This window comes from Cnephaeus nilssonii (assembly GCF_951640355.1).
Source record: "Cnephaeus nilssonii genome assembly, chromosome: 6".
NCBI lineage: Eukaryota > Metazoa > Chordata > Mammalia > Chiroptera > Vespertilionidae > Cnephaeus > Cnephaeus nilssonii.
In genome coordinates this window covers 74,490,928-74,517,682 of record NC_137077.1, presented here as the reverse complement: position 1 = coordinate 74,517,682, position 26,755 = coordinate 74,490,928, and the positions used below count along the sequence as shown (strand labels likewise).

The 26,755-nt window shown below is 41.6% G+C and overlaps 1 protein-coding gene across 1 annotated transcript in view; it reads right to left on the bottom strand.

The window, feature by feature from the left end:
- ACSS3 (acyl-CoA synthetase short chain family member 3) overlaps positions 1-16,207 on the bottom strand; it is a 177,222-nt gene extending 161,015 nt beyond the window's left edge. The window contains exon 1 of the mRNA XM_079773646.1: positions 15,712-16,207. Within this exon, the coding sequence (XP_079629772.1) occupies positions 15,712-16,019 (308 nt within the window). The 5' untranslated portion in view covers positions 16,020-16,207. The remainder of the gene's footprint in view (positions 1-15,711) is intronic.
- Between the last annotated feature and the right edge of the window lie 10,548 nt (positions 16,208-26,755).

Below are 26,755 nucleotides of genomic sequence, written 5' to 3'. Positions count from 1 at the left end.
ATCCAGAAGTTCATTATCTAGCTAATATTAACCAAGCCCATCAGTTCCTTTTATTCTCTTTTTGTTTCTTACTTGTCTTTTCCTCATCTAAGAGGAAAATGAAAGGCTACACAAAGGGATAAAATTAAATTTGCGGAATCTTTTACTAGTATCTGTTAAAGGATTCATTAGTTAGAGAACGGCTGCTATTCACCAACTAAATGGTCCATACCACTCATGATTACTCTTCTTTTATTAAGCAGGCAAATAAAAACTATGTTATTACAAGCAGAAACACTTTTTTCCTTTGATGTATGCCATTGTTCTTCCAAGTTATACACTATCTAGACTCTCATTCAATGCCTGGATTAGTGCCTGGCTCACAGAAGACATTTAATAAACATTTGCTAAATGAACAAGAGAAAGAAGGGAAGAATTCATGAGGGAACAAATGAGTTAACGAATGAATAAATTTTAGAACCAAAAAAAAACTTCACTTTTATAACAGGTCAACAAATAGATATGCATGTATTGACTTTAAATCTGTAACACTAGTATTATGAGGACAAAACAGGGTTCATTAGAGAGGAAATGTGACACAATTAGAAGATTATGCACTCCGAAGTCTAACAGATCTGTTTTTTCATGCCAGATCTGCCACCTGCATGCCAAGTGAACACAAGCAAGTTACTTAACCTTCCCTAAATTCTTCTTTAAGAAAGTATGTTCTTACCCTGGCCAGTGTGGATCAGTTGGTTAGAGTATTGTCCATACACCAAAAGGTCAAGGGTTTGATTCCAGGTCAGGGCACATATCCAGGTTTTGGGTTCGATCCCCAGTCAGGGTGCTTACTGGAGGCAACTGATTGATGTTTCTCTCTCACATTCATGTTTCTGTTTCTGTTTTTCTCTCTCTCTCTCTCTCTCTCTCTCTCTCTCTCTCTCTCTCCCCCCCCCCCTTTCTCTCTCTCTCTCTTCCCCGCTCCCTTCCTTTCTCTCTAAATCAATAAAAACATATCCTCAGGAGAGGATTAAAAATAAAATAAAAATTTTTTAAAGAAAGTATGTTCTTGAAAAGTTAAAAAAACTATGTTAAGGTATATTATTGTAGTTATTATCATAATATATTTTGTCTCCTATAACACCTTAACACACACTCACAAACACACACATATGCACACATACAATACATACATAGAGAGTATGATCATCCTTTAGGATTTAAGAGATTTTAATGAAACCATATTATTATTTCCATACAATACAGATTTTCAAATAACTAGATACTTAGTAAGAAAAACTTCCTGATTAAAGGTATTTTTATTAATTATAAATTTTATATTAAAATTTTATCTTAATAATAAAGAACATTATAAACTGTTGAACAAAAAGATAGATACAGAGGCAGTAAAGCATCAAACAGTCTGTCAAATTACAGCAGGAAGGTTAGGGAGAGGTGGGGAAGATAAGAGATCAACCGAAGGACTTATATGCATGCAATAAGCATAACCAATGGACGCAAAACTCTGGGGGGTGAGGGCATATATGGGAGTGGGGTGGGGGGGGCAATGGTAAGATATGTACACATATAATACCTTAATAAAAAAATAATAATAATTATAAAAAATAAAATAAAATTTTATCTTAACATGAACATTAATCCTTTTATAACTTAGTTAAATTAAAATACAATTATTATCAAATTAGATCTGCTAAGCTTATAATTACAATCATATGTCAAACAGCTCTTGAACTATTTGAATAATGAGATGTTTATAGTAGACATATGTACAAAATCTTGAACAATCAGGACCCAACATTTTAAACTGACAATAAAATCAGCTATATATATACATTTTTTAAATTCAAGCTTTTATCAGAATAAAATCAGCTTTTGTTCCAAATAACATAAATGTTAAGAGTGTTGTCATTTGTGGCAGTACCATGAATGTGTCCTAAAAGAAATAATATTTTTATTATCTGATTGCTAACCCATTTTTTTCTTTTTCATTGAAGAACAGTTTACATATCTCTATATATAAAAGCCAAGCGACCAGATCGACGAAACTACTGGAACGAACGGTCACTATGACCCACAATGCAGTGGCCAACTGGCCCGATCAGGGCCCCAAGTGACCCCCCCCCAACCTCCCGTGGCCCCTCCCCCTGGCCAGCCCCACCCCCAATTGGTCCCTCCACCCCGATCAGGGGTGGAGCCGGCCAGCCAACCACTCGTGGCCCCTCCCCACAGTCAGCCCTGCCCCCAATTGGCCCCCATCGGGGCACGCCGGCCAGCCCCACCCGTGCATGAATTCATGCACCAAGCCTCTAGTAATATTATATTAGTTTCAGGTGTGAAAAATAATGATTTAATATTGGTATAATTGCTAAATCATCACCACAATAAGTCTAGTTACTATCCATCATACCTCGTTACAATTTTCTTTCCTGTGATGATTTACTCCCTTAGCAACTTTCAAATATGAACATCATGTTATATATTACATTCCCATGGCTTATTTATTTTATAATTAGAAGTTTGAACCTTTTGACCCCTTCAGCCAATTCACCCAGCCCAGATCCCTCTTTCTTCCCCTCTGGCAATCACCAATCAGTTCTCTGTATCTGTAAACTTGTTGTGTGTTTGTGTGTGTGTTTGTGTGTGTGTGTGTGTGTGTGTGTGTGTGTGTGTGTGTGTGTTTGTTTGCTTTGGTTCATTTTTTAGATCCAACATACAAGTGAAATCATATGGTATTTTTCTTTTATCACTTTTATTCACCAATTTTAACTTGGTCATTAAAATTTGATATATTTGGTTAACATATGTACTACACAATGACAAACTAGTAACATAATATTGATCCAGCTCTTAAATCTGAAATACTTAAGAGTCTGATATGTGCCAAAGAGACACTTTCCCAATCTATACTCACATGGGTACTTGGTCTGTACCACAGAAGTAAAGTATTTCCCTCCTTGCAATATAAGTGTCTTTGGCTTGATGGCTAAGAAACCTATGCCAATGTAAAATATTCTCTACTACAACTTAAATATAAATGAGCTAAAGAGAAGCAAAGAGATCCATTTGCCTTGTAATAAAACTTAGAGCCATGAAGAGAATTTCCAACCCTTTGATGCTTTCATTCATGGGTCATTTTGGGTTCTGGAGGGATGGATAATTCAAGTAATATCTAGATGCAATTTATGTACAAATCAAGATTAAGAGATGGATAAAGAAGGTTAATCTGGCCCTAACCCAGTGGTTCTCAACCTTTTTAATGCCGCGACCCTTTAATACAGTTCCTCATGTTGTGGTGACCCCCAACCATAAAGTTATTTTCGTTGCTACTTCATAACTGTAATTTTGCTACTGTTATGAATCGTAATGTAAATATCTGTGTTTTCTGATGGTCTTAGGTGACCCTGCTAGAGGTTTTCAACCTGTGGGTCATGACCCACAGGTTGAGAACCGCTGCTGTAGAGCCTAAGACCATCGGAAAACACAGATATTTAAATTATGATTCATAACAGTAGCAAAATTACAGTTATGAAGTAGCAACGAAAATAACTTTATGGTTGGGGTCACCACAACATAAGGAACTGTTTTAAAGGATCGCGGCATTAAAAAGGTTGAGAACCACTGCTAACTGGTTTGGCTCAGTGGATAGAGCGTCGGCCTGGGGACTCAAGGGTCCCAGGTTCGATTCTGGTCAAGGGCATGTACCTTGGTTGTGGGCTCATCCCCAGTAGGGGGTGTGCAAGAAGCAGCCGATTGATATTTCTCTCTCATCGATGTTTCTAACCCTCTCTCTCTCTCCCTTCCTCTCTGTAAAAAATCAATAATATAGATAGATAGATAGATAGATAGATAGATAGATAGATAGATAGATAGATATAGAGATAGAGATAGAGATATATAAAAGAAGGTTAATCTGAACGTAGACCTATGAACCAGGAGGTCAGGGTTTGATTCCTGGTCAGGGCACATGCCTGGGTTGTGGGCTCAATCCCCAGTAGGGGGCATGCAGGAGATAGCTGATCAATGATTCTCTCTCAATGATGATGTTTCGATCTCTCTCTCCCTCTCCCTTCCTCTCTGAAATCAATAAAAAAAATTTTTTTTTAAAAAAAGGTTAATCTGCATATGTTAAAGTTTTAAAATCAGTTCAATTGATATACACAGTTATGTTCATTCCACTATGGAGATAATAGAGGTGACTGAGACCTGATCCCTGCCCTTCCATGACCTCTTGGTGATTTGTTAAATTACTGGTAAGACCTAAGCATTGTAGAACATGAGCATTTACAGTGGATGTATAGTGACAAAATGGAGATGAGTATTGAGCATTCTTTGCCAAACTAGCTTAAAGGGAAATAAGATTCAAGGTGATGTGCTTTTTAGGAAAGAGGCATTTGTCAAGAAGACATGTGCAAGTAGACTCTGGGAAAACAATCAAGATATATTCCTCTAAAATGAGAGGAGGGTGGAAGACACATCTATAATAATAAAAGCATAATATGCTAATTAGACCAGACAGGGGAAAAAACTTCCAGACTGCCTTCCGGACGAAGCTGCGGCGGCAGGGGTGGTTAGGGGCAATCAGGCAGGCAGGAGAGCAGTTAGGGGCGATAAGGCAGAGTGGTTAGGGGAGATCAAGCAGGCAGGCGAGTGGTTAGGGGCAATCAGGCAGGCAGGCAAGTGGTTAGGGGCAATCAGGCAGGCAGAGGGGTTGGGGCAATCAGGGAGGCAGGCAAGTGGTTAGGGATGATCAGGCAGGCAGGCAGAGGCAGTGAGGGGCAATCAGGTAGGCAGGCAAGTGGTTAGGTGCAATCAGGCAGGCAGGTGAGTGATCAGGGGTGATCAGGCAGGCAGGCAAGTGGTTAGGGGTGATCAGGCAGGCAGGAGAGTGGTTAGGAGTGATCAGGAAAGCAGGCAGGAGAGTGGTTAGAAGCCAGTAGTACAGGATTGCAAGAGGGATGTCCGACTGCTGGTTTAGGCCCGATCTCGCAGGGATGCCTATGGGATCGGGCCTAAACCAGCAGTCAGACATTCCCCGAGAGGTCCCGGATTGTGAGAGGGTGCAGGCTGGACTGAGGAACTCCCTACCCCCTTGCTCTGCACAAATTTCATGCACCAGGCCTCTAGTAGAAACATAAACAGCAAATGAGAAGGGAAGTTGCATCTCTGATTAAAAATGTTTAGAATTCTTACATTCTTCTCATTCTTCTGTACCCTCTAGGTCCTGACATCTAAACAGTCATATGACACCGGACAGAAGTTAAAAGTGTAGTTACAACTAAATACAGAAATTAAGCTATATGATGTGACCCAACAAGTTAAAAAATTAAGTCCACCCCTATTCAACATGTGTTTTAGTTAACACAGCTGTAAAAATGCATTTTATCTAATAAGGTGTTGGGAGAATTAAAAGAAACATGCATATATAATCTTAGTATAATGCCTAACCCAGAGCAAGTGTCCAATAATCAGTAACTGCTGTTATCATCGCCATGGTTGTTCCTGTTGTTGTCATAATCATTATTGAGAGACAAGGCATCAAGTTTAAGGAAAGGAATAGCTCAGTCACAAACTAGAGAATAATCACATACGAGTATCCTCCCTAATCCAGTACAGATTCTGTAAATGTACCAAGTCTTCTTGTGGCAGACCTCCTAAACACTCAAAGGCAGCATTGAATATTTTTAGATCATTTGTTCCCCAAAATTTGGCAACATCTATGGAATAATACAGGAAAGTAAGCGAGCCCACAACTCATTGTCCTTACAATGAATTTCAAAAAATGAGTTGTTCATGTTCAAACTAAGAAAGCTATCCTATCTAATAAAGAGGTAATATGCAAATTGACCACCACTCCAACACACAAGATGGCCACCCCCATGTGGTCAAAGATGGCTGCCCCCATGTGGACACAAGATGGCCGCCACAAGATGGCCAGTAGGGGAGGGCATTTGGGAGGGACCAGGCCTGAAAGGGAGTGCAGTTGGGGGTGATCAGGTCTGCAGGGAAGGGCAGTTAGGGGTGACCGGGCTGGCAGAGGAAGGCAGTTGGGGGCGACCAGGCCAGCAGGGGAGGGCAGTTGGGGGCAACCAGGCCAGCAGGGGAGGGAAGTTAGGGGCAGTTGGACCAGCAGGGGAGCAGTTAGGTGTCCATCAGGCTGGTAGGGGAGTGGTTAGGGAGTGATCAGGCTGGCAGGCAGAAGCGGTTAGGGGCAATCAAGCAGGCAGGCAGGTGAGCAGTTGGGAGCCAGCAGTCCTGGATTGTGAGAGGGATGTCCAACTGCCCATTTAGGCCCGATCCCAGTGAGATCGGGCCTAAACGGGCAGTCGGACACGCCTCAAGGGGTCCCAGATTGGAGAGGATGCAGGCTGGGCTGAGGAACACACACCCCCATGCACAAATTTCATGCACTGGGCCTCTAGTATGCAATATAATTCCTAATAAACCCATCTCTGCAATGAACATATACAGGCCTGCCCACCTGCACTAGAATCAAGATGAAAAGACATGAAAGAAAAACAGAAAAGAATATTATATGTGAATGCATTAAAAAACAAACTCATCAACTTCCATAATTATAAACATTCAAAAAGTTCTAGTATTTTCTTTTATTAACAGATTGAAGAAAGGAAGATTTTCAAATATTCATAAGTAGATGAGTTAATTAGGTTATTTATCACCATGTTCCCATAACAATAATATTAAAGCATACTGTAAGCAATGAATAATGTGGTCATTACACATTTTCCTTAAGCCAGAAAACCAACAGAGCATTTTTTAAAATATATATTTTATTGATTTTTTACAGAGAGGAAGGGAGAGGGATAGAGAGTTAGAAACATCAGTGAGAGAGAAACATTGATCAGCTGCCTCCTGCACACCCACTACTAGGGATATGCCCGCAACCAAGGTACATGCCCTTGACCAGAATCGAACCTGAGACCCTTCAGTCCGCAGGCCGAGGCTCCATCCACTAAGTCAAACTGTTTAGAGCCAACAGAGTATTTTTACTAGAGGAGAATAATATTGTTTTCTACTGTCTAGGAAATATTTCTAAAGTAGGTAATAATTAGTATAAAGCCTTCCTCCCCACCCCTCCCCTTTGGGACTATTGTACATATTTTAAATATTTTATGTATAAAATATAGTTCCCCCCCAAAAAAAAAAAAACAAAAAACCACAACACACATAAGCCTCTTATTCTATATTTAATAGTGATATTTTCCAAATGTTACAAAGATGTAGATTTAGATTTTTAAAGTTGCTTTTAGTGGTTTCAATGGAGAAGGGGTAAGAAAAGAGAGAAAAGCTAAAATTAACTGAGGCTATTGTTATAGCACAATATAATGTAGTACTTAGATAGAATCTAGATATTAAATTCAGGCTGCCTGGGTTGAAATCTTAGATCTTCTATTCAATAGTTTTATAAGCTTAGGCAAGTAGACTAAAGTCTCTGCATCTCTATTTTTACCCCCATTACATGAGAATAAAAATTGACAGGGTTGTTATAAATATTAAATAAATTAAAGCATTTAGCATTGTACCTGGCTCATAGCATGAATACAAATAAAGCTTAGCTGTTTTAACTATATGCTAGATGCTACTTCTGTACATTAGCACACTTAATCATTTTAAATATCCTATACAGTTGTTATTTCTTCTCAATCAATAAGGATAGGTTGGATTACTATAATAACCATAAACTTTCTATAACTCGTAAAGAATAAATGTTTATTTCTCACTTATGCTTCACTGCGGTTTCAAGTGGACTCCCAAAGCACTGTCATCTATGCATTTCTGCTCAGCAATCCAGACTACTTCTATGCTACATGTGCTTCCACAATGACTGTGACAGACCGGAGGGCACTAAGCATTGAAGCACTGACACGCCTTACTCCTCTAACGGCCATAGCTAAGCTAATCACATAACCATGCTGATGTGGGGAAATTCTATCTTCTCCTGTGCTCAGAAGTAGAGGAGAACAGATATTGCTGAACAATAATACCCATCACAGCCTGAATTTTATAATCCCATTTTATGATTGTTTAAGGCAAGGTGCAGTTCAAAGAGTGGAGCCAACATTTTAACCCACAAATCAGAATCAGATTGTTTTCTCCACAAATAATGATTCTCAACTTTTTTCTTCACTCACCAAAATAGGCTCTCTGATAAATTTCCATTGGTAATAGTGGCAAACTTCATTCAGCCTTGATTAAGGGGAGAGTTGGGAGGAAGACTAAATCAGGGCATTTGTGGTTTAGAAAAGCACTTAACTCTCAATTGAGAATCAATGAAGCTCTATAAAAATAAGAAAAAGGGTAGAGAAAGCAAAGTGAGATTAGTGCAAAAGTAGACTTTTCTAAGCTCCAATACTTTCACTCAGTTATTTAGCTAATCCTATCTAATAAAAGAGTAACATGCAAATTAACCATCACTTCACTATAAAAATGGCCGCGCCCACAGCCAATAAGGAGGAAATATGCAAATTGATGGGCCAAAATGGTGGCGCCAGCCGTAGCCACGGAGCCTGCGGAGACCAGGAGGAAGGTTTGGTGTCCTGGGTCACCCCAGGGACCCAGGATGCCAAGCCTGACGGGAGAGCAGAGCAGGAGATGGGGGAGAAGGCTTGGTGTCCTGGATCGCCCCAGAGCAGAGCAGGAGATGGGCAGGAAGGCTTGGCGTCCTGGGTTGCCCCAGCGACTGGGAGAGTGGGGGGAAGGCTGAGCAGGGGAGTGGGGGGAAGGCTTGACGTCCTGGATCACCCCAGAGCAGAGTGGGAGATGGGCAGGAAGGCTTGGCATCCTGGGTCGCCCCAGAGCAGAGCGGGAGATGGGCAGGAAGGCTTGGCATCCTGGGTCGCTGGGGAGGGCAGTTGGGGGGACCAGACCTGCAGGGGAGGGCAGTTGAGAGGGACCAGGGGAGGGCAGTTAGGGGGTACCAGGCCTGTAGGGGAGGGCAGTTAGGGGCAATTGGGCCAGCAGGGGAGCAGTTAGGTGTCGTTCAGGCTGGCAGGGGAGTGGTTAGGGGGTGATCAGGCTGGCAGGCAGAAGCAGTGAGGGGCAATCAGGCAGGCAGGCAGGCGAGCGATTGGGAGCCAGCAGTCCTGGATTGTGAAAGGGATGTCCGACTGTCCATTTAGGCCCGATCCCAGTAGGGATCTGCTATTCAATAGTTTTATAAGCTTAGGCAAGTAGCCTAAAGTCTCTGCATCTCTATTTTTACCCCCATTACATAAGAATAAAAATGGATCCCCAGTAGGATCGGCCCTAAATGGGCAGTCGGACATCCCTCGAGGGGTCCCAGATTGGAGAGGGTGTAGGCTGGGCTGAGGGACACACCCCCACTCCCCGTGTACGAATTTTGTGCACTGGGCCTCTAGTCCTATATAATAAAAGGCTAATATGCAAATTGTTCCCTCGCCTGGGAATTCGACTAGGAATTCAACCAGGAGTTCGGCCAGGGGTCAGGGCCAGCCAACCACCCGTGGCCCCTCCCCCGGCCATGCACGAATTCATGTACCGGGCCTCTAGTAGTCAGTAATACTGATTTTATGTCCCTCCAGCTACTAATTTTTTTTTAATCAATCTATCATACTAAAATTTTTTTGCAAATATCTATATTGGTCATGTCCACAGTAGATACTTAGCATTCTTTCTTTTTTCTTAATCTTCCCAAGTTTATTTTACTTAACTGATGTATCCATTTAGGAGAGAAATCTTGAAAGATTATACTTGGGAGATATTGTTATTATAACATCAGAACCTAAGGAGAAGGTGCTCCTAGTCTCAAGAATTAGCTCTTAGGTCAAACACCTACAAGACTAGTTGCTCTTCTCCCACTTAGAGCAATTTGTATTTTAAATTAGTAAAATTCACTATTTAATACATAAAAGTCATTAATGAAACACTAACTTAGAATTTGAAAGAGTTTCTTTTTTAGCTATTCTAAGAGTGTCAACTGGACTATTTCAACTTAAAACTTCAACTTCAACTTCCCTAGATATTATAATAGTACCTCTCCTTGCTATACACTGTCTCTTAGATCAGTTAGCCACAATGCCAGTGAAAGCAAATATAATTAAACCTTTTATAACAAATTCTCTATCCACATAGTTTAGATCAAGAATTTGAGTTCCACATTCAGATATGCTTCCTAAAACCATAATTTTAAGAAGTTATTACAACATTTTTACATATACTATCACAAAGATGCCTTGGTTTCCCACATATTTCTCTTGCAAATGTAACACCACAATGAAAAGTAATGCTCTCCTTCATGAAGTTGCTGCTTTTTACTTATGAAAGTGGAATATTATTTATTTCATTTTTTTAAGAAGGAGGAAGAGGAGAAGGAGAGGGAGGAAATGACTCAAACCACTGGATTTCTTTCTCAGTGACAGTATAGGGCACGAACAAAGGAAAAAGTAAGCCACCTTCCAGGAGGTGCTCAGAGCTTGGCTTTCCCCCACACCTGGTAGTGGACTGGTAGCAGGTGCTTAAATTTCCATTGTCCATTGATTGTGCCCTTTGTCAGGCAATCCATCCTTGCTTATGTAATTGCAGCATTCCTGCAGTTCGCTCTGTTCTGTCCTGAAGGCTCAGTTGCAGGACAGACTGAGAAAATTAGATACAGCACAGCACCAAACTGCTGACCTTCAGAAATAAAATGAAGCCCGTCTTTTTCAACTGGTCTTTTTGATGAGTACTGTATTTCCAACAGGCCATTTTCATGCTGACCATGTGTCTTCTAAAAATGTTTATATTTAGAAAAAATGTTATATTTAAGTTTACACTGTACACAATATTATGAATAAATTCATTTCCTTTAGCTTTTGTCAAAAGGGATCAAATTTTTCATCCTTAGATAAAACTCTGACCTTCAATAGAATTAAATATAACTATATAAAATCTGAAACATATAAAGGAAATTTCACAGAATCTTAATAAGGCTTTAAAAAAAGATTGAATTTCCTTAACAGTTGAATGTGCCTGACTGTTTGCCAAAGAACCAAAATTCAGTAGGGGAATTAAATTACTTTCTGGCTATATAAAATTCACATTATACTTTCCTTATTTTTTTTCCTTTTAAACAATGTCAAACTCATAGAAAAGTTCCAAGTACAAGATAAAGAAGTTTTCCCCTCTGAACAACTTACTGACCTGTTGCCTGACAACCTTAGAATAATTGAACAAGTATTATTTCATCCCTTTCCTACTGTCTCTTCTTCCCTGTCAATCTCACAATCAAATGTTTAGCTATCTAGCTGAATAGTCTATAACAGGAGCATATAGGTCTGCTGAGTAGTTCTTTATTCCATCTTTTAAATTTCCATCTTGTTTCTTTCATGAACTTCTAGTATCTAAAAAAATATATAATAATAAGCCACAAAGTTCAACTTGCAAAAACAGGGAACCCTGCTGATGAGGAATAGTTTCAAATAAGCAAAATTCCCTTTATTCCTGTTTCACAGATTTTTTCACTTCTGCCTTTAAACATGGGTTTCTCCTAAATGGGGCAGAGGAAAAAAGTAAAGAGAGTGAGGAAACTCTTTTAGGTAACCTAGGCACCTTCACATGCTGTCATCCTATCTCCCTTCGGTCACTGTCAAATAGATCCATGTGTTTACCTATCATCAGTTCACTCTGAAATGCATTGTTCTGGCTTTAGCCTTCATCTTTCCTGATATCACATTATTAAAAGTCACTGATGATTTCTGAGTAAAAACTGATCTTTCAATCCTCAAAACATCTCTAGAGCCCATGAGCTCTAAGGACTTCCCCTACTTTTACCTCTCCTCTTTCTCATACTCCATGACACAAAAATACCCTACTCTTGCTTCTACTTCTTTAACCCTTTGCACTCGCTTGCTTTTTTCTCGATTCCTTTATTCTACTCAGGATTTAATTTTTTAAATACCCCAGATTTTACAAAGCGCGGCAGTAGAATAAAAAACTGGAGTTTCTTTTCATACAAACTTATTTATTTGGATTTTTTTATATTTCAAATTATTGATACATTCAAAGAGTAATTTTAATCTCGACATCCGAGTGCAAAAGGTTAAACAAGTCCCAACCATTCCACAGGTTTTTTCCTCCTCTTTGTCTCCCTACACTCAACATCCACCAGGCTTTAACTCTCATCTCTTTGCAATTTATAGTCAAAACCATAATTCTACATCAATTCCCTCTCACATTTTCAACTGATTGTATTTAATTTTGCAACCAATTTCTCCACTTGGACTTTTGACTCATATTCTTGCAGTCACCACAACTTCTTTTCTTCCCTGCACCCCAGCCAGCCAGTCACTATGTCTAATTTTGCCTGGAACAGCAGCTTCTCAGTTCCAGCCAAGTGTTACCACAGAAGAATGCTGACCCACTGCTGACAGATGGTCCGCTTTTTGTTTTCTTCTCAGGAGAAGTCCAAATGTGACTTGTTAAAGGAAATTTAAATTTTAGATGAGATCTTCCAATGTTTAAATACTGATAACTAATTTTTATAAACAAATAAAAAATATCCAGCATCTGGATCAAACAAAACCTATCTGCAGTCTGTCCGATTGTGACTTGCAGCCTGCAGAGTGAATGCAAATGCCTTAGCATGCTGAGTCTTCTTAAACCATCCTGAAACTACCTTCTGAATTCCATTACCAGTAATTCAAAATAACCACTACAAGCCAACTGTTTTTGGAATACTATATATACTCCAAGCACACTTGGTTCTTTCATATCTCCATGCCTTTGCTATGTTTGTTCCCCACATTAAAAAAATAAATAAAAATGTTTTTTTTCCTAAGTCCCACTTTATGATCAGTTCGAAAGCTACCATTCCTCTGAAAACTTCCTGAACCATCTCTCCCATAGTCTAAAGACATTAATACCTAGTACTGTGTGCCAGGCACAGTCCTGGCCATTTTATAAGCTCCCTCCCCACATACAATCCTAAGAAATTGATACTAACATTATGGAAATATTGAAGATAGCCCAAGGTAAGTGGCAGAGCTGGGGTTGTAACTTCGCAGAAACTCCATTTCTTTAACATGGTCCTTTCTCCTTTGAACTTTTCTCCATCTGTCAGAGTCCACTCCCTTCCTTAATCATTAAGTCCTTAGGACATCAGATTCTGTTCAGTATCTATGTGTCTTAAGAACAAAGCCTCAGGTCTGTTGACCACAAAACAGAGTTTCCTTCAAAGTAAAGATAGCATCTTGACTTCATTGAGTTTCAGTCCCAGGCCCATGAAAGCAGCAAGACCCTACCCTAACTGGACCACAGCCTCAGGAAACCAGGCAGAACAGTGCTCTGGCTGACATCAGCACCTGATACAAAGATCAACTCCTCCCTTTCCAGGTCCCAACCCATCAGTAGAACCCAGGATCCCAACTCTTTTAACCACCACGATTAATGATTTTCCCCCTATATCACCCATGCCCTGGAAGCCACTGGGGAGCCAGATCTTTGAACATTTGTTTACCTGAGACTCCAAGCTTGGCACCATTTCCTCAACTAATACTTTACTTTCTTGGCTGCAAACTCCTCTTGTGTTTGCGCTTTAATGTGCCCAAATAGACCCATTTAGTCTGGTAACAGGGTTGAACTAACAGTTGTCTTGTTCCAGTGCAAAAAGAGTAGGACACTCATGTTTTAAACACGTTATGTGACATGTGTTATGTGGGAGGAAAAAAATGTTCAAATCCTTAGCAGGACTTGTAAGACCATTCGGAATATGGCTCTCTTCTTCCATTTCTTGATAATTTTCCTGTCATTCCTTCAGCCTCAGCCACATTAGCCTGCTTTCAGTTTATAGAGTTTACTGAGCTATTATATAACTCAAGACCTTTGCAAATGCTGTTTTCATTGTCTGGAATGGTCCTCCCCTCTTCTCACATCTAATCCTTATTATTCATTGTGAACCCATTTTAAAGATTTCCTCGACTCCTTTTTTTTCAGTAGTGTTTGACTGAATAGTAGTGTTAGAATAATATTATTTGACTAAATAACATCATTCAGTTGTTGTCCCTTCTCCTCCATGTATGCTTGGCCACTGCCTTGTGTTTGGCCCTCGTTTTTTGTTTGGACTAGCCCAGTGACTTCTTGAGTTCTTTGCACAGTGTATTGGAAGGGATGGTCACATAAATCACTTCAGTACCATACTTTATGACAGATATGTGGACAGAAACTTTGAGAACACACTCTTAGGAGTGGAAATAATCTGTGCTTTGATCTAAGAAACACTAGGAGGTTTCCTGCTCCTAAAATAATTGTGGTATGAGAGTGCAAAATACCTATTCTTCCCTTAACGTTTACAGGGCCTATTTCATTCAAGTCATGGTCTTAATTCTTTACTTAGTTAATCTTCATACTATTTCTACATTTATATATATGAAAACTGAAGCACAGAGAGATTAAGTAACATGCCTGTGAACACACAGCCAGTAACTGCAAGAGCCAGGACTCCAGCCCAATATTCTGGGTCCAGCTCTCAATCATCATGATTCCCAAAAGGCAGGGGCCACATATTACTCATTTGTGTGTACCTAGTGCTTGGGTCATTGCCAGGCATGTAAAAGAGGATGGGTCAAACACTGCTGTCCAAATAAGAACTGGAAGAGGAAAGGCCCTCAGATTCTAAAGGGAACACCATGCAAACATTTTCAAACAGGACAGGACAGGGTAGGGTGGCAACACAGATCAGCTCTGGTCCACCTACCCTCCCCCGCTCCAGGTTCCCTGCCTTCAACAAGGAGACCTTTGTCAGATGCAAACCTGACCACCTCACTGCTGGGAACTTGGAAGTGGGAAACCTTCTTGCAGTGCTTCTAAAACTTTTCCAGGAAACATTGCTCCCTAATGGCTGGCAGATGAGAGCAACCACCGTCATACCCGTGAAGCGCATGTCCCAAAAAGTAGCAACAACTCTGAGTTCTCACAGACTGTGTCTCACCCTGACTATGCTAGCAAGTTGGTGTTTATTCTATAATGTATCTCTGACTGTTGTAATATTAAAAAAAAAAATGTTTCTAACTACTTATAATTGCAGCTCTGGAAGAAAAGCCTTTGCTCCTGCCATGATTTCCAGCACCACCGGGCCTCTATGTGCATTCTTTCTGGGCACTCCTATACTCCAGCTTCAAACACAGAACAGGGCTATGGAGCTCCTTGCCAGGACACAGAAAACCCTTCCGGACCCAGCCCTGACTGACAGCCCCTCTCCCACCTCTTCAGCTAACACAATCAGAAACAATCAAATGTCCACCGGATTTCCAACTCCTGGTCTCTAAGACTTAGGTACTTGAGGACTTTGAGAAGACATACCCACCCTCCCCAGCGCTACTTGGGTGTGAACTTACTGAAGTCTTTCCTCTGTCCCCTTCTTCCCCGCGGCCACTTAGCCACAGTTCCCTAGTTTAATAAAGTGCTTGCATTTGTTTACATGGCTTCCTCCCGGGTCAGGCTGGGCCGTTCCTGGAGACAGGCCCTTGATTTCATCAGTTTCACATCCCAGTGCCGCGCAGAGCCCTGCCATACAGGTTAAGTCTGGGCTCCCAATGGATAACCGACTTCCTCAAGAGAAGGCAAGAAAGCTGTGAAAGTGGAATGAAATCACAGACTGAAATCTCCGGTCTCGATTTCCATTCCTAACAGAGGACTCCGGGTTCCCGGTGCAGGGGGACGTCGAGGCCGGAGATGGGGGCGGGCGACGGAGTCACTCACCAGCTGGTGGAAGGGTGCCGGTTCTCCAGCGTTTTGGTCCAGGGCTTGTACCAGCTGATCTGCTCCGCGGCTTTGCCCCAGAACCTCTCGGGGTCCGCCACCGAGGCCGCGAAGTGGGTCCGGTACTCGCCGCCCCCGCCCGAGGACAGCGCGCGGCAGCCGCGGCCCCCGAGAGCGCCCCGCGGGCCCGGGGCCACGTACGCCCTGCGGGCCGGGCCGGCTCCCCGAGCCTGGGAGGGCCCCGGCAGGGGTCCCCCGAGCCCTCCGGCGCCGGTAACTTTGCGGCATTGCAGCCAAGAGGGCTTCATCGCCGCTAGCTGCCCGCACCCCCGGCAGGATCGGCGATCTGCGGCCCCCGAGCGCACTTCTCCTCCGGCGCCGGTTGGGGTGCGGGAGACTTCCTGGGGCCCGAGGGGTGCAGGCGGGAGGCGGGGGCTAAGTGCGAGGTGAGCCGCAGCCTAGGAGTTTGGAAGTCACACTAGAGTCGCCGGGAAAAACCGACCTGGAGCCGCGGAGGAAGCAACAGGCTGGAGTTGGAGGGGGGCGGGGGGGAGGGTCGGAGAGTGAGATGGGGGGAGGGGGGAGGCGTCGCATTGCCCTTGCGCGCGGTGACGGTGGCCCTGCAAGAAACCCAACCTCTCCGTGCATTGCCCACCTCGCGGTTCCCAGCAATAGCGCCCTCAAACTGCTGCACGGCCTCCCTTCTCTCACACACAGAGCCCCCGGGATGAGGCCCCTGGGCCCATCTCACTCCGTTTTCAGGCAAGCGTGTGGTGCTCACCTCCCTGGGCAAATCTCTGGAGAGCGGCCTGGCCACTGACCTGCAGCGGAAGCCTGCAACCCCGGGGTGTGCGGCGAGGCCCCTGAAGTGTGCGTTTGACTTTATGTATTGTTTCAACTCAACTCAATCCCTGATTATTAAAAACACAAGCGGCTCCAGGGCAAAGACTGCTCCAGGATTTCCTGGCAGCTGAGAGAGGAGGAGGAGTGGTGGGAGGTTTTGCGGGCCGAATTGGGAAATGCTGCCTGGGGGTGAATGACAGGCCTCCGGGGTAGATATAACCCCACTGAGATAAGGGCTTCACCTGCTGGCTGGACTCCCCACCACCGGACTAGAAGCAAAAAGAAGAATGCACTTGTTACATTTCCTCCCTACCAATTTGCCTCTTTGGAGTTTCTGTGGACCTTTTATTGATAAGGAGGCGGTGGGGGGGGGGGGGGGGGGAAATGAAGATCTGAGGAAAAGAAGAAGCTGAAGAAAATTAAAAGAGAAAGGCGATACGAATTAGTATCTGGGTTTACCATTCTTCAAGCTCCTTCCCTGTTGTTTTTTTTTTTTTTTTTTACATGTTAGTGAAATTCATGTGCGATCTCATTTGCCTTCGGAGTATGCCAAACACGTTCCACTTGGGTGTGGCAGTATTTTCTGTTTTAAATGAAAGATGTGCATTTCCAAATCTGAAGTGAGAAATAGTGGAATGCCCTGGCCCTAGGAAGGATTGTAAACCTGAGAAGTTGTAAACAGATTATTCTGCAGGAAAAGATAAGGGTTAAGCAGAACAGAGATAAATCTATTGCAAAACAAACAAACAAGAATCTCTAGCCACCTGGGCTATTTCCTTTCAGCTGAGAAACAAGGTACTAGACTTCCCTGACTCCTGCACAGTACTTTATTCCTTCTAATGGCCTCAAATCAAAATGATTTCCAATAACAAAGACACTTGTCACCATTTGAATCCCGAGAAAGTTACAAAGCTATTTAACCTCCTGGCTCCCTCCTTTCCTCTGCTCAGTTGCTTAATGTTGCTCTCTGGTATACAAGATCCCCTGACCCCAAAGTATTCTCTATTGTATTACAATGATGTCCACGTTAGCATTTGCTTAACAAATGTGTGAGCACCTACACAGCGAGGTAAGGTTGATTGGAGGAGCTGTGAAGAAAGGAAGCAGACAATCATTGACCTACTGTGTGTCTACACGGCATTCCCACTTTCAAATATGTTATTCCCACTTTCAAATATGTTAGCCCCTCCGATTCTCAAAGGAGCACTAAGAAGTGGGAACTATAATTGAAAGATGAAGCAGAGGGCCGGAGACCATGGGATACCAGGACACAGGCTTTATTGGCGATCACCCTGCTGGCCGCCTTCCAGAGCGGGAAAGGGAAGAGAGAGAGAAAGAGAGAAAGAGAGAGAGAGAGAGCTTGCCGGGGTGAGAGTGCCTTTTAAGGGGAGAAAAAGAGGGGACGGGGCTTAGGGCACTCAGCCCACGCTGATTGGTGGTTTCATGTAAGGCACATGATTAGGCACCTAGGGATTTAGGAATTGGGGTGTGGACGAAAGGAGCCACATGCTAACCTGACAAGCTCAGGGGAGGCCTGCGTGGCAGTCTTGCAAACTCAGAGACCTGGAATAACCACAAAGGATGGTTTGAAAATTAAATATTTAACTACAAATGGTGGGCAGTCATTCCTAGGCTGCTATCTTCCCTGACAAAGATCAACTTGGATCTTCTTTACTGAGCCCATTTGCCTTTTTGCCTCTGAGATAACATATCTGTGAGATGTCTGGGTAACTTGTAACTTCCTTCTTTTGCTGGAGCCCCTGGGGTACAACCAAATGTGGTAGGCGCCAGGACAGATGCCTCAAATTCCTTCATTATCATGTTATTGTTCCTGTACCCACCTAAGTATGTGTCCATCATTTTACTTTTTGTCCAATCCCAGGGGTTTCCCACCATTTGACTTTATCCAATGAATTTCATGTAGCCCACCTATGTCCCTCCTTTAATGGCAATGCATAAATACAGATGTAACCCACCATTCTTCGGAGCATAATCTCAATTCGTTGAGGTTCTGCTTCCCGGCATATGTCGACAGTTTGGCTCAAATAAACTCACTAAAATTCTTTACAGGTTTCAATGGTTTTTTTCGTTAACAGGGGGTTTAGGGTATATGGCAGGTGCTGATTGGTGGTTCAATGTACAGTCAATATAAGGTGTTCAGGAATGTCCTGCTGCAGGTGGAGTTTACGTCATACTCCAGCCATCAGTTGGGGGGAAGGGAGGATCTATCAATAATCCCCACCCCCACATTTACAAATAGAGGTTAACCTGCTCAAGGCCATGCAGCTACCAAGCCAAGTAGGAATCAAACCTTGTTGATGCTCAGACCAACCCAACCACCGAGTGAGGCATGTGTGCCCTGAGATGGATCACCACTGTCTCAAGGTGGAGGCCTTGCTCAGGGACAGTCTACTTCAGTCCTGTCCTTACCCCAGCACAATATACAAACATTACCATTTTCTCTGTGGTCCCTGACTTTAATAAGATGGGGAATCTGATTCCAAAGTCCAGGATTTTACCACCAGGCTAATTTTCTTTTTATTTTAAAAAATTAGACTTCCAATAAAATACGACAAATTGAATGCCCAGGTGTTTTTTTCTTCATCTAGAAACCCTACTGAAAAGGGATTAAAAAAAACACACACACAAAAACAGAAGAGAATAAACCAAATGGGAGAATGGAAAAGAAAGGCAGATTTTTCGTCTATGACTTAAGGGGATGGGTGGGTGCTGAATTTAACTGCTTTTAGAGGAGAAAATTATTTCCCCATGATTTGGAGGCCCGGGGTTGCTGTCAAAGTTCAAACTGAAGGTTAAGGGGTTAAAAACAAAAGGATTAATTAAAAGATTGTGTGAGGTGACCTTAGACCCCCACATTGACAGATGAAACCATCTTCTCTGGGCTCAGCAGTACAATAGTCTACAGGGGATGCCTGAAAACTTAGATAGTACTGAATCCTACATATGTGATATTTTTGCTATATATACATACCTTTTCACTTAAAGGAAGCACTTTTCTGGCTTCTCTTTGGCATATTCAAATTACCAGAATCACTGCTCTTCTACTTTGGGGCCATTATTAAATAAAGTGAAGGTTACTTGAACACAAGCACCACAATATCAAGACAATGCTGATAACCAAGATGGCAAGTAAATGAGTGACTGGCAGGAAGCATGTGTTCAGCTTGGGTACTCTGGACAAAGAGATAATGCATATCCCAGGCAGGATGGAGCTGGACGGTGTGAGATTTCATCAAAACAGCTCATAATGGAAAAAGCTATAAATTGTTCATTTATGTAATTTCCCATATAATAGTTTTTGGGCTACAGTTGACCATGGGTAACAGACTGCAGAAAGTGAAACCACAGATGGGGTGGGGGTGGGGGTGGCAACTGTCCATTGTCTTCTTTGAGTAATTGTACAAAATAGACTGTTAATCTAAGTTCCATTGCAGGGCAAGGAAAGAAAGAGCATGAGTGAAGGCACAATCCAACAAAGGCTAGGGTGTAGTGTATGGGCGGAGCAGGAGTGGGCAGTAAGACTAGAAACATTTACTGGAGCCAGATAAGGAAATGTGAAATAGTGTCAAATGCAGTCCAGGGCCTAAGGGTAGACCATTGGCCTTTATATTAAGACAAAAGGCCCAGTGAACAGAATTCTTGCACTGGTGGGGGTTGGGGGGTGGCCTGTGGGGATCGGCCGCTGTAGGAGCAGCCACTCATCCTGGTCAGCTGAGCAGCGCTCCCACTGTGGGAGTACACTGACCACCAGGGGGCAGCTCCTGCATTGAGCATCTGCCCGCTAGTGCTCAGTGCACGTCATAGCTACTGGTTGACCGGTCATTTTGGTCATTCTGCCATTTGGTCGGTGGGCTTTTTTTATATAAAATAATAAAAGCTGCTTGACTAGTCACTAAGCATATGAGTCTCAATTGAGTCTCACTTTGAATCCTAGTACCTAATAAGTGGGAAAACTTGGAAAATACATTAATTCCCTACACTGCCCTGGCCGGTATTGCTCAGTGGTTAGAGTGTCAGCCCAATACACTGAAGGGTCTCGGTTTCCATTCCTGGTCAAGGGCACACACCTGGGTTACAGGTTTGATCCCTGGCACCCAGTCTGGGTGCGTGCGGGAGGTGACCAATGGATGTATCTCTCTCACACTGATATTTTTCCCTCTCTCACTATCCCCCCACACACCCCACCCGCTCCCTCCCTCCCTTCCACTCTCTCTAAAGAGCAATGGAAAAATATCCTCAGTGAGAATTAACAAAAATTAAAATAAAATATTAATTCCTACACTGTAATTTTAGTATCTGTATTCTGAAGTTTAGATATGTGTAAACTGTTTAGCATCAGGGCGGTAGCAAATCAAATTAATTTAGGACAGCAGCAAAGCCTGTGAATAACCAATCAATCCAAAAAAATAAAACCAAAAAACTCCGGCTTTATTACCATACTTAAAATTGTACAATCAGATAATTTCTAAAGAAATTATTTTAATTTAACCATATACATACATATATACATACATATATATATATATATATATATATATATATATATATATATATATATATATATTTGTACTATTTTTTAATTAAATTTTTAACTAATTTGGGGACAGGTAATCACAATCTTTCAAAAGTTTAAACACGCCCTAGCCAGTTTGGCTCAGTGGATAGAGCATCGGCCTGTGGAATGAAGGGTCCCAGGTTCGATTCAGGCCAAGGGCATATGCCCAGGCTGTGGGCTCAATCCCCAGTAGGGGGCGTGCAGGAGGCAGCTAATCAATGATTCTTTCTCATCATTGATGTTTCAATCTCTCTCTCCCTCTCTGGAATCAATAAAGATATATTTTAAAAAAAAAAGTTTAAACACTCTAAAACTCCAGTTTTTTAATGCACAATATTTACTTTATTGTATGCCAATAAGTGGTATATATTAATGTGCTATCTAAAATGACATCTAAACACCTTAAACAAAGATGAATTAATCAGATTATCCAAGAAGAGCTTTCTAGTACATCGAAAAAGCATAATTATGGAAAGGGTGCAGAAAAAGTAGAGTATAGCATATAAAGCCTGCTTTTTAAAAAATGAGGAGAAGAGAGGAACCTGGAGTCAGAATACTTAGTAATGCCTAAAGGAAAGATGCTAAAAATAATAATAATAAAACAGAAGGAAAACAGAGTAAAGTTAGAATTGAAAGGGAAAAAAAGATGCAGACCTTTTACAAGTCATTTACCCCACTTTACAATTTTTGGCTACATTTGCCCCTCCCTAGTACAAGCAAACCTTACCAGAGAGAAAAAAAGTTATTAAAGAGAACACAATTTAAAGAGAATGGTAGATTACCCTGTTCATGTGTTGTGCTAGCCATATAATTCATATTTTCACATAAATTTGTGAAGAGTCAAATGTCTGACTTTGGGTAAGTAGGTAAATATTAGAGCTACTGAGATTTTGCTTATGACAAAAACAAGCATGCTATATGTCTAATTTCTTGGTTAGTGTGAAAGTTTGTCAAGTAAAGATGGAAATGTTTGCACAAAGTATTTTATCTCTGCAGCAAAGGCAAGCTGAGCTGAAATTTGAGGCTTTGGAAACACTGCTCATTTATTCCGATTTAGCAAAGGGTTTCTGGAAACTATGCTGATGTTCATAGCTTAAAAAAATATTTTTACAACTTCTAAAGTGATGTGCCGCTGTAGACACTCCCAGTTGCAGATTTCAAACTAGAACAGCCTAGAAAATGAACTCCGAGAAGAAAACACACATTCTGAGGAAAATAACTCCAGACCCCTTTATTGCATGGCCCAGCAGCCTTACCCAAGTTTCTGGGACCAGAATCCTGCCTATAGTCCATTCTCATTTCCTAGGGCAAGATTCAGAAATAGAAATGTGTATTTTCCATGTTTATTGGTGCCCAATGAGTACCGGGGCCTTCCTGGTACCTCAATCCCCATGGCCCACTACCCCTCACTAAAGACCTATATCCCCTACCTGTTATGATCCGGGACTGTAGTGGCTATGGAGAAAGATAAGATCCTAAGGGACTCAAACTGAACTTCAGCAGGTGCAGCACCATGGGATTTCACAACAGGGTTCATGTGAAAGGAGGGGTGTACTCGATAACCCTGGTGACAGTGAAGACCGCGTCCCTGGGAAAGTGTATGAAGAGGAAGTGGGGCATTCTCTCCGCCGCCCGGTTGACCCAGTTTAACGCAGTTGAAGAAGGCACCCAGTGTGATAAGAGCTGGTGGCCAGATGCAGAGCTTGAGCAATCCTCTGAGCAAATGCCCTTGGTAAATGAAGAGTCATCACTCCACAATGAAGAGATCAAGGAAAAAAGTCCAGGAATCGGACATTAAACGCAGGTGACCAGGACTGGAACATATTTTTAAATGGTAAGACAGTGTTTTTGAAGGAAAATGCTGTCTTGAAACATTGTTCTTCCAGACGATTCAGGTGACTGTGAGTTGGAAGAGGAAGAGTATGGGGTAGAGTGGCCCTTTGAAGAAGGTAGTAGTCTGAGTTCTAAAGAAAGGTTTGATCATGAGGCCTACAGGGCAACTAGGTTGTCTGGAGAGCTCTCTTTATCCCTAAGTTGTCTGGCCCTCCAGAAATAAGAACAGTAATAATAAGTATGCTGAATATAAGAACATCCTTTCAACATGGTTTGTATGTTGAAGAGAAAGAAGGACTGTGAAATCATGTATAGCAAGTTGTGAACATACCATGGCTAAGCAGGAGGCACTGGAATCCAAGAGAGTCCCAGAAATCACTGGAATGAAACAAATGACTGAGTTCCAGCTACAAAGAAGGGCCAGATTATGTTGCATCATCCTGATGGGTTAGAACATGTGATGTTTTGAAGCTGTTATACCAACAAACAAGTTAAGCCTTTGGAATTATAAGATGTAAAATAAATAAATTGAATTGCATGTGTATAAAAAATTGTTTTAATAAAACAAATAACATTCCAATCAAAGGGAAGACTCTGTACAACTCCAGTTTATTCTAGCAACCAAATAAAATAAGGCATGGGATTCATCCATCAGGTTTATTGTTATTTCTGATTTTTAAAAAAATGTAACCAAAATTTATTTCTAGCTAACAAAAAGTATTTAGCTGATTCTATTTTGGGAAAAAAAAAAACTGGACAGGAACAACCTAGGCAAAGATTTCCAATCATGTTTTCAAATTCTTGTTTTTTTTTTCTCTCTGCATCTGCATAGCAATTGAGGAAAAAATATCTCATCATTACATTTGTGATGAAAAGAATCCAATAAATTACTAATATTTTAATCAGATCATAAAAATCCTTGAGAGATCACTTTAATTATTCTGCATAGATAATTCCTAAGAAATTCCCCCTTTTCTCTTTCATATTCCTAAACTAAAACCAATATGTGGCATTTAAATATTTATAATAACAGAGGATTACACCTGCAAAACTTTAAGTATAGCAAATGATCTTGTTAGGGAAAAACAATGAAAAGGAAAAAATATCCTTTGTAATAATATTTTTCATAAAGTGTAGTTGATTGTTAACATCACCTTAAGTTGCCAGTTGTGTGTGTGTGTGTGTGTGTGTGTGTGTGTGTGTGGAGGGAGGATATGAAATTAAACTAGAAAATGAAACTCAAGGCCAGTTTGCCAAAACAAGAGCTACTCTTACGTAACAAGGAAGTGGTTATTAATTTTGGGGTTGTAAGACAAAACAACGACTTCATCTGAAGTACTAGTGTAAAATGGAATGAAATATAGAGATAAAGACAAGACTTTAGGTAGATCATGAAACCAGGTGTCTCATTTATTTATTTCAAGCACTGAAGATAAAAAAAAAAAGAAAAGCATGGAATATGTATTGGTTATTTTGACACATTTTTGCAACCATTATTTTGGATGATGAGATGCTTAGATGACTCTTGTGGTACCTTCATGTTCTATCTGTTGATAGCATTTCCCAACTGATTTTAGATTTGAACAAGTACATATTTACACTTGCTTGGGATATTTACTTTAAAGGGGATTTTTGTACAAGTTATCCAGTGCTCCAGAATGTATTCAGAATTTTGTGTATAAAACAATTCCAATTGACATCTCTTTGTTATTTGCTTGAACTTTCTTTTTGTTTCATTCAGATACTCCTATATCTTGATGTGAATATAAGGTGTCTTTCTTTATAACTATACATAATACTAAAAGCGTAATATGCTAATTAAACCAGATAACCTTCCAGATGAAGCTGGGGTTGTGAGGGAAGCCCAGGTCCCGGGTGCCAGAGGGAGTCGGTGCCAACAGCCTGGGGAAGGAAGGCCTACTCATGCACGAATTTCGTGCATCGGGCCTCTAGTGTGCTTATAACTCTATGTAGATATAGAGTCTATTTATGTAAAACATTATATTGCTGATTCCCAGTGAAACTTGTATCAGCCTAGTATACTAGTAAACCAACTTGCCACAATTGAAAAAGCAAGAAAATGTATTGGTTATTTAATTTCATTTTTCATCATTTTTTGTATTGTTGTTTCATAACAACAGACTTCCAGTAATATTACTGAGCTCTTCTAAACTATTTTAGCTACTGGTATCTCCTCATTTTATCTCTGCTTAAGAGCTATGACAACACAAATAGACAGTACAAAGGTTTAGGTTTTTTGATAGAGGATTACACCTGCAAAACTTACTGTAAATGTGTGTGTGTGTGTGTTTATGTGAAATGCCTAATTTCTACTTTCTTATTCTTTACCACCTCTAAGGTACATTTCTTTATCACTTTTCCAGTGAACTAATATAATAGCCTGCTAACCCCGTGGTAGGCAAACTGCGGCTCGCGAGCCACATGCGGCTCTTTGGCCCCTTAAGAGTGGCTCTTCCACAAAATACCACGGCCTGGGCGAGTCTATTCTGAAGAAGTGGCGTTAGAAAAAGTTTGAGTTTAAAAAATTTGGCTCTCAAAAGAAATTTCAATCATTGTACTGTTGATATTTGGCTCTGTTGACTAATGAGTTTGCCGACCACTGTGCTAACCCAACTCCCTTTCTGCAGGTTCACCTACCTCCCAACATTCAATTAATCACAAGTAAATACTGAGTGCCTCTCAACATGCTCATCAGGCAGGTTTCCAGGGACACAAAGGATGGTTAATAAACAACTAAGAATCCAACTCTGTTTGCAGGAAGCTCAAGATCTAGGCAGGAGTGAAACAAATAAACAATTACCATGTAGTTTGCTAAGCCTTTTTAAGAGGTAGGTGGAAATGCAGTAGTGGAGGACCAAGGAATGGAATGGAAGACAATGTGTTCAAGGCAAAGGGAATCATTCTAAAACATAAATCAGCATCTCTTGCTTAAAATGTATCCCCAACTCCCCACCTCCTATAGTGAAAAGTCCAGAGCCCTTAGCATAGACCTTTGGTTTCACTTGGTATCTGCACTACTCCCCTAGGGGGCATTTGGAAGTGAGTAGTGTATTGCTATAAATTGCTGTCTGACAAATTATAGCCTAATTTAGCAGCTTAAAACAACATGTTTGTTTGTTCGTTATCTCACATGAGCTTCTGTGGATCAGTAATCAGAATGGCTTAGCTGGGTGGTTCTTAGCTGGGTAATGAGAACAGCCAGGCTATTGGTCAGAATTACTGTCATCAGAATGGGCAGGAGAATCTGGTTCATGGGCAGGAGAATCTGGCTGTTGGCAGGAGCCTTTAGTTCCAGACCACTTGCTTTCCCTAGAGCCTAGAGTGACATGAGTGGTTGAGGGGTGTGTGTGTGTGTGTGTGTGAGAGAGAGAGAGAGAGAGAGAGAGAGAGAGAGAGAGAGAGAGAGAGAGTGTGTGTGAGAGAGAGAGAGAGAGAGAGAGAGAGAGAGAGAGAGAGACCAAGGGAATCCACAATCTTTTATAATGCAGTCTCCAAATGGCAAATTATCATTTCTGTTTTATGCTGTTGGTCACACAGACAAACTCTTGTGAAATGTAGGAGGAGATTATGCAAGGGTATGAATAGCAAGAGTCTGGATGACTGGCGACCAGCTTGAATACTTTTGGTTTGTCATGACTGGAGATTGCTGCTAACAAGAGAAGGGTCCTAAAGTCTTGCACAATAAAAAATTGCAGTCCCTCATCAAGTTCCCAACAGTGTTTCCAAATAGCCCTTCTACACTTTGCGTACACTATCTTTTTTTACTTGTAC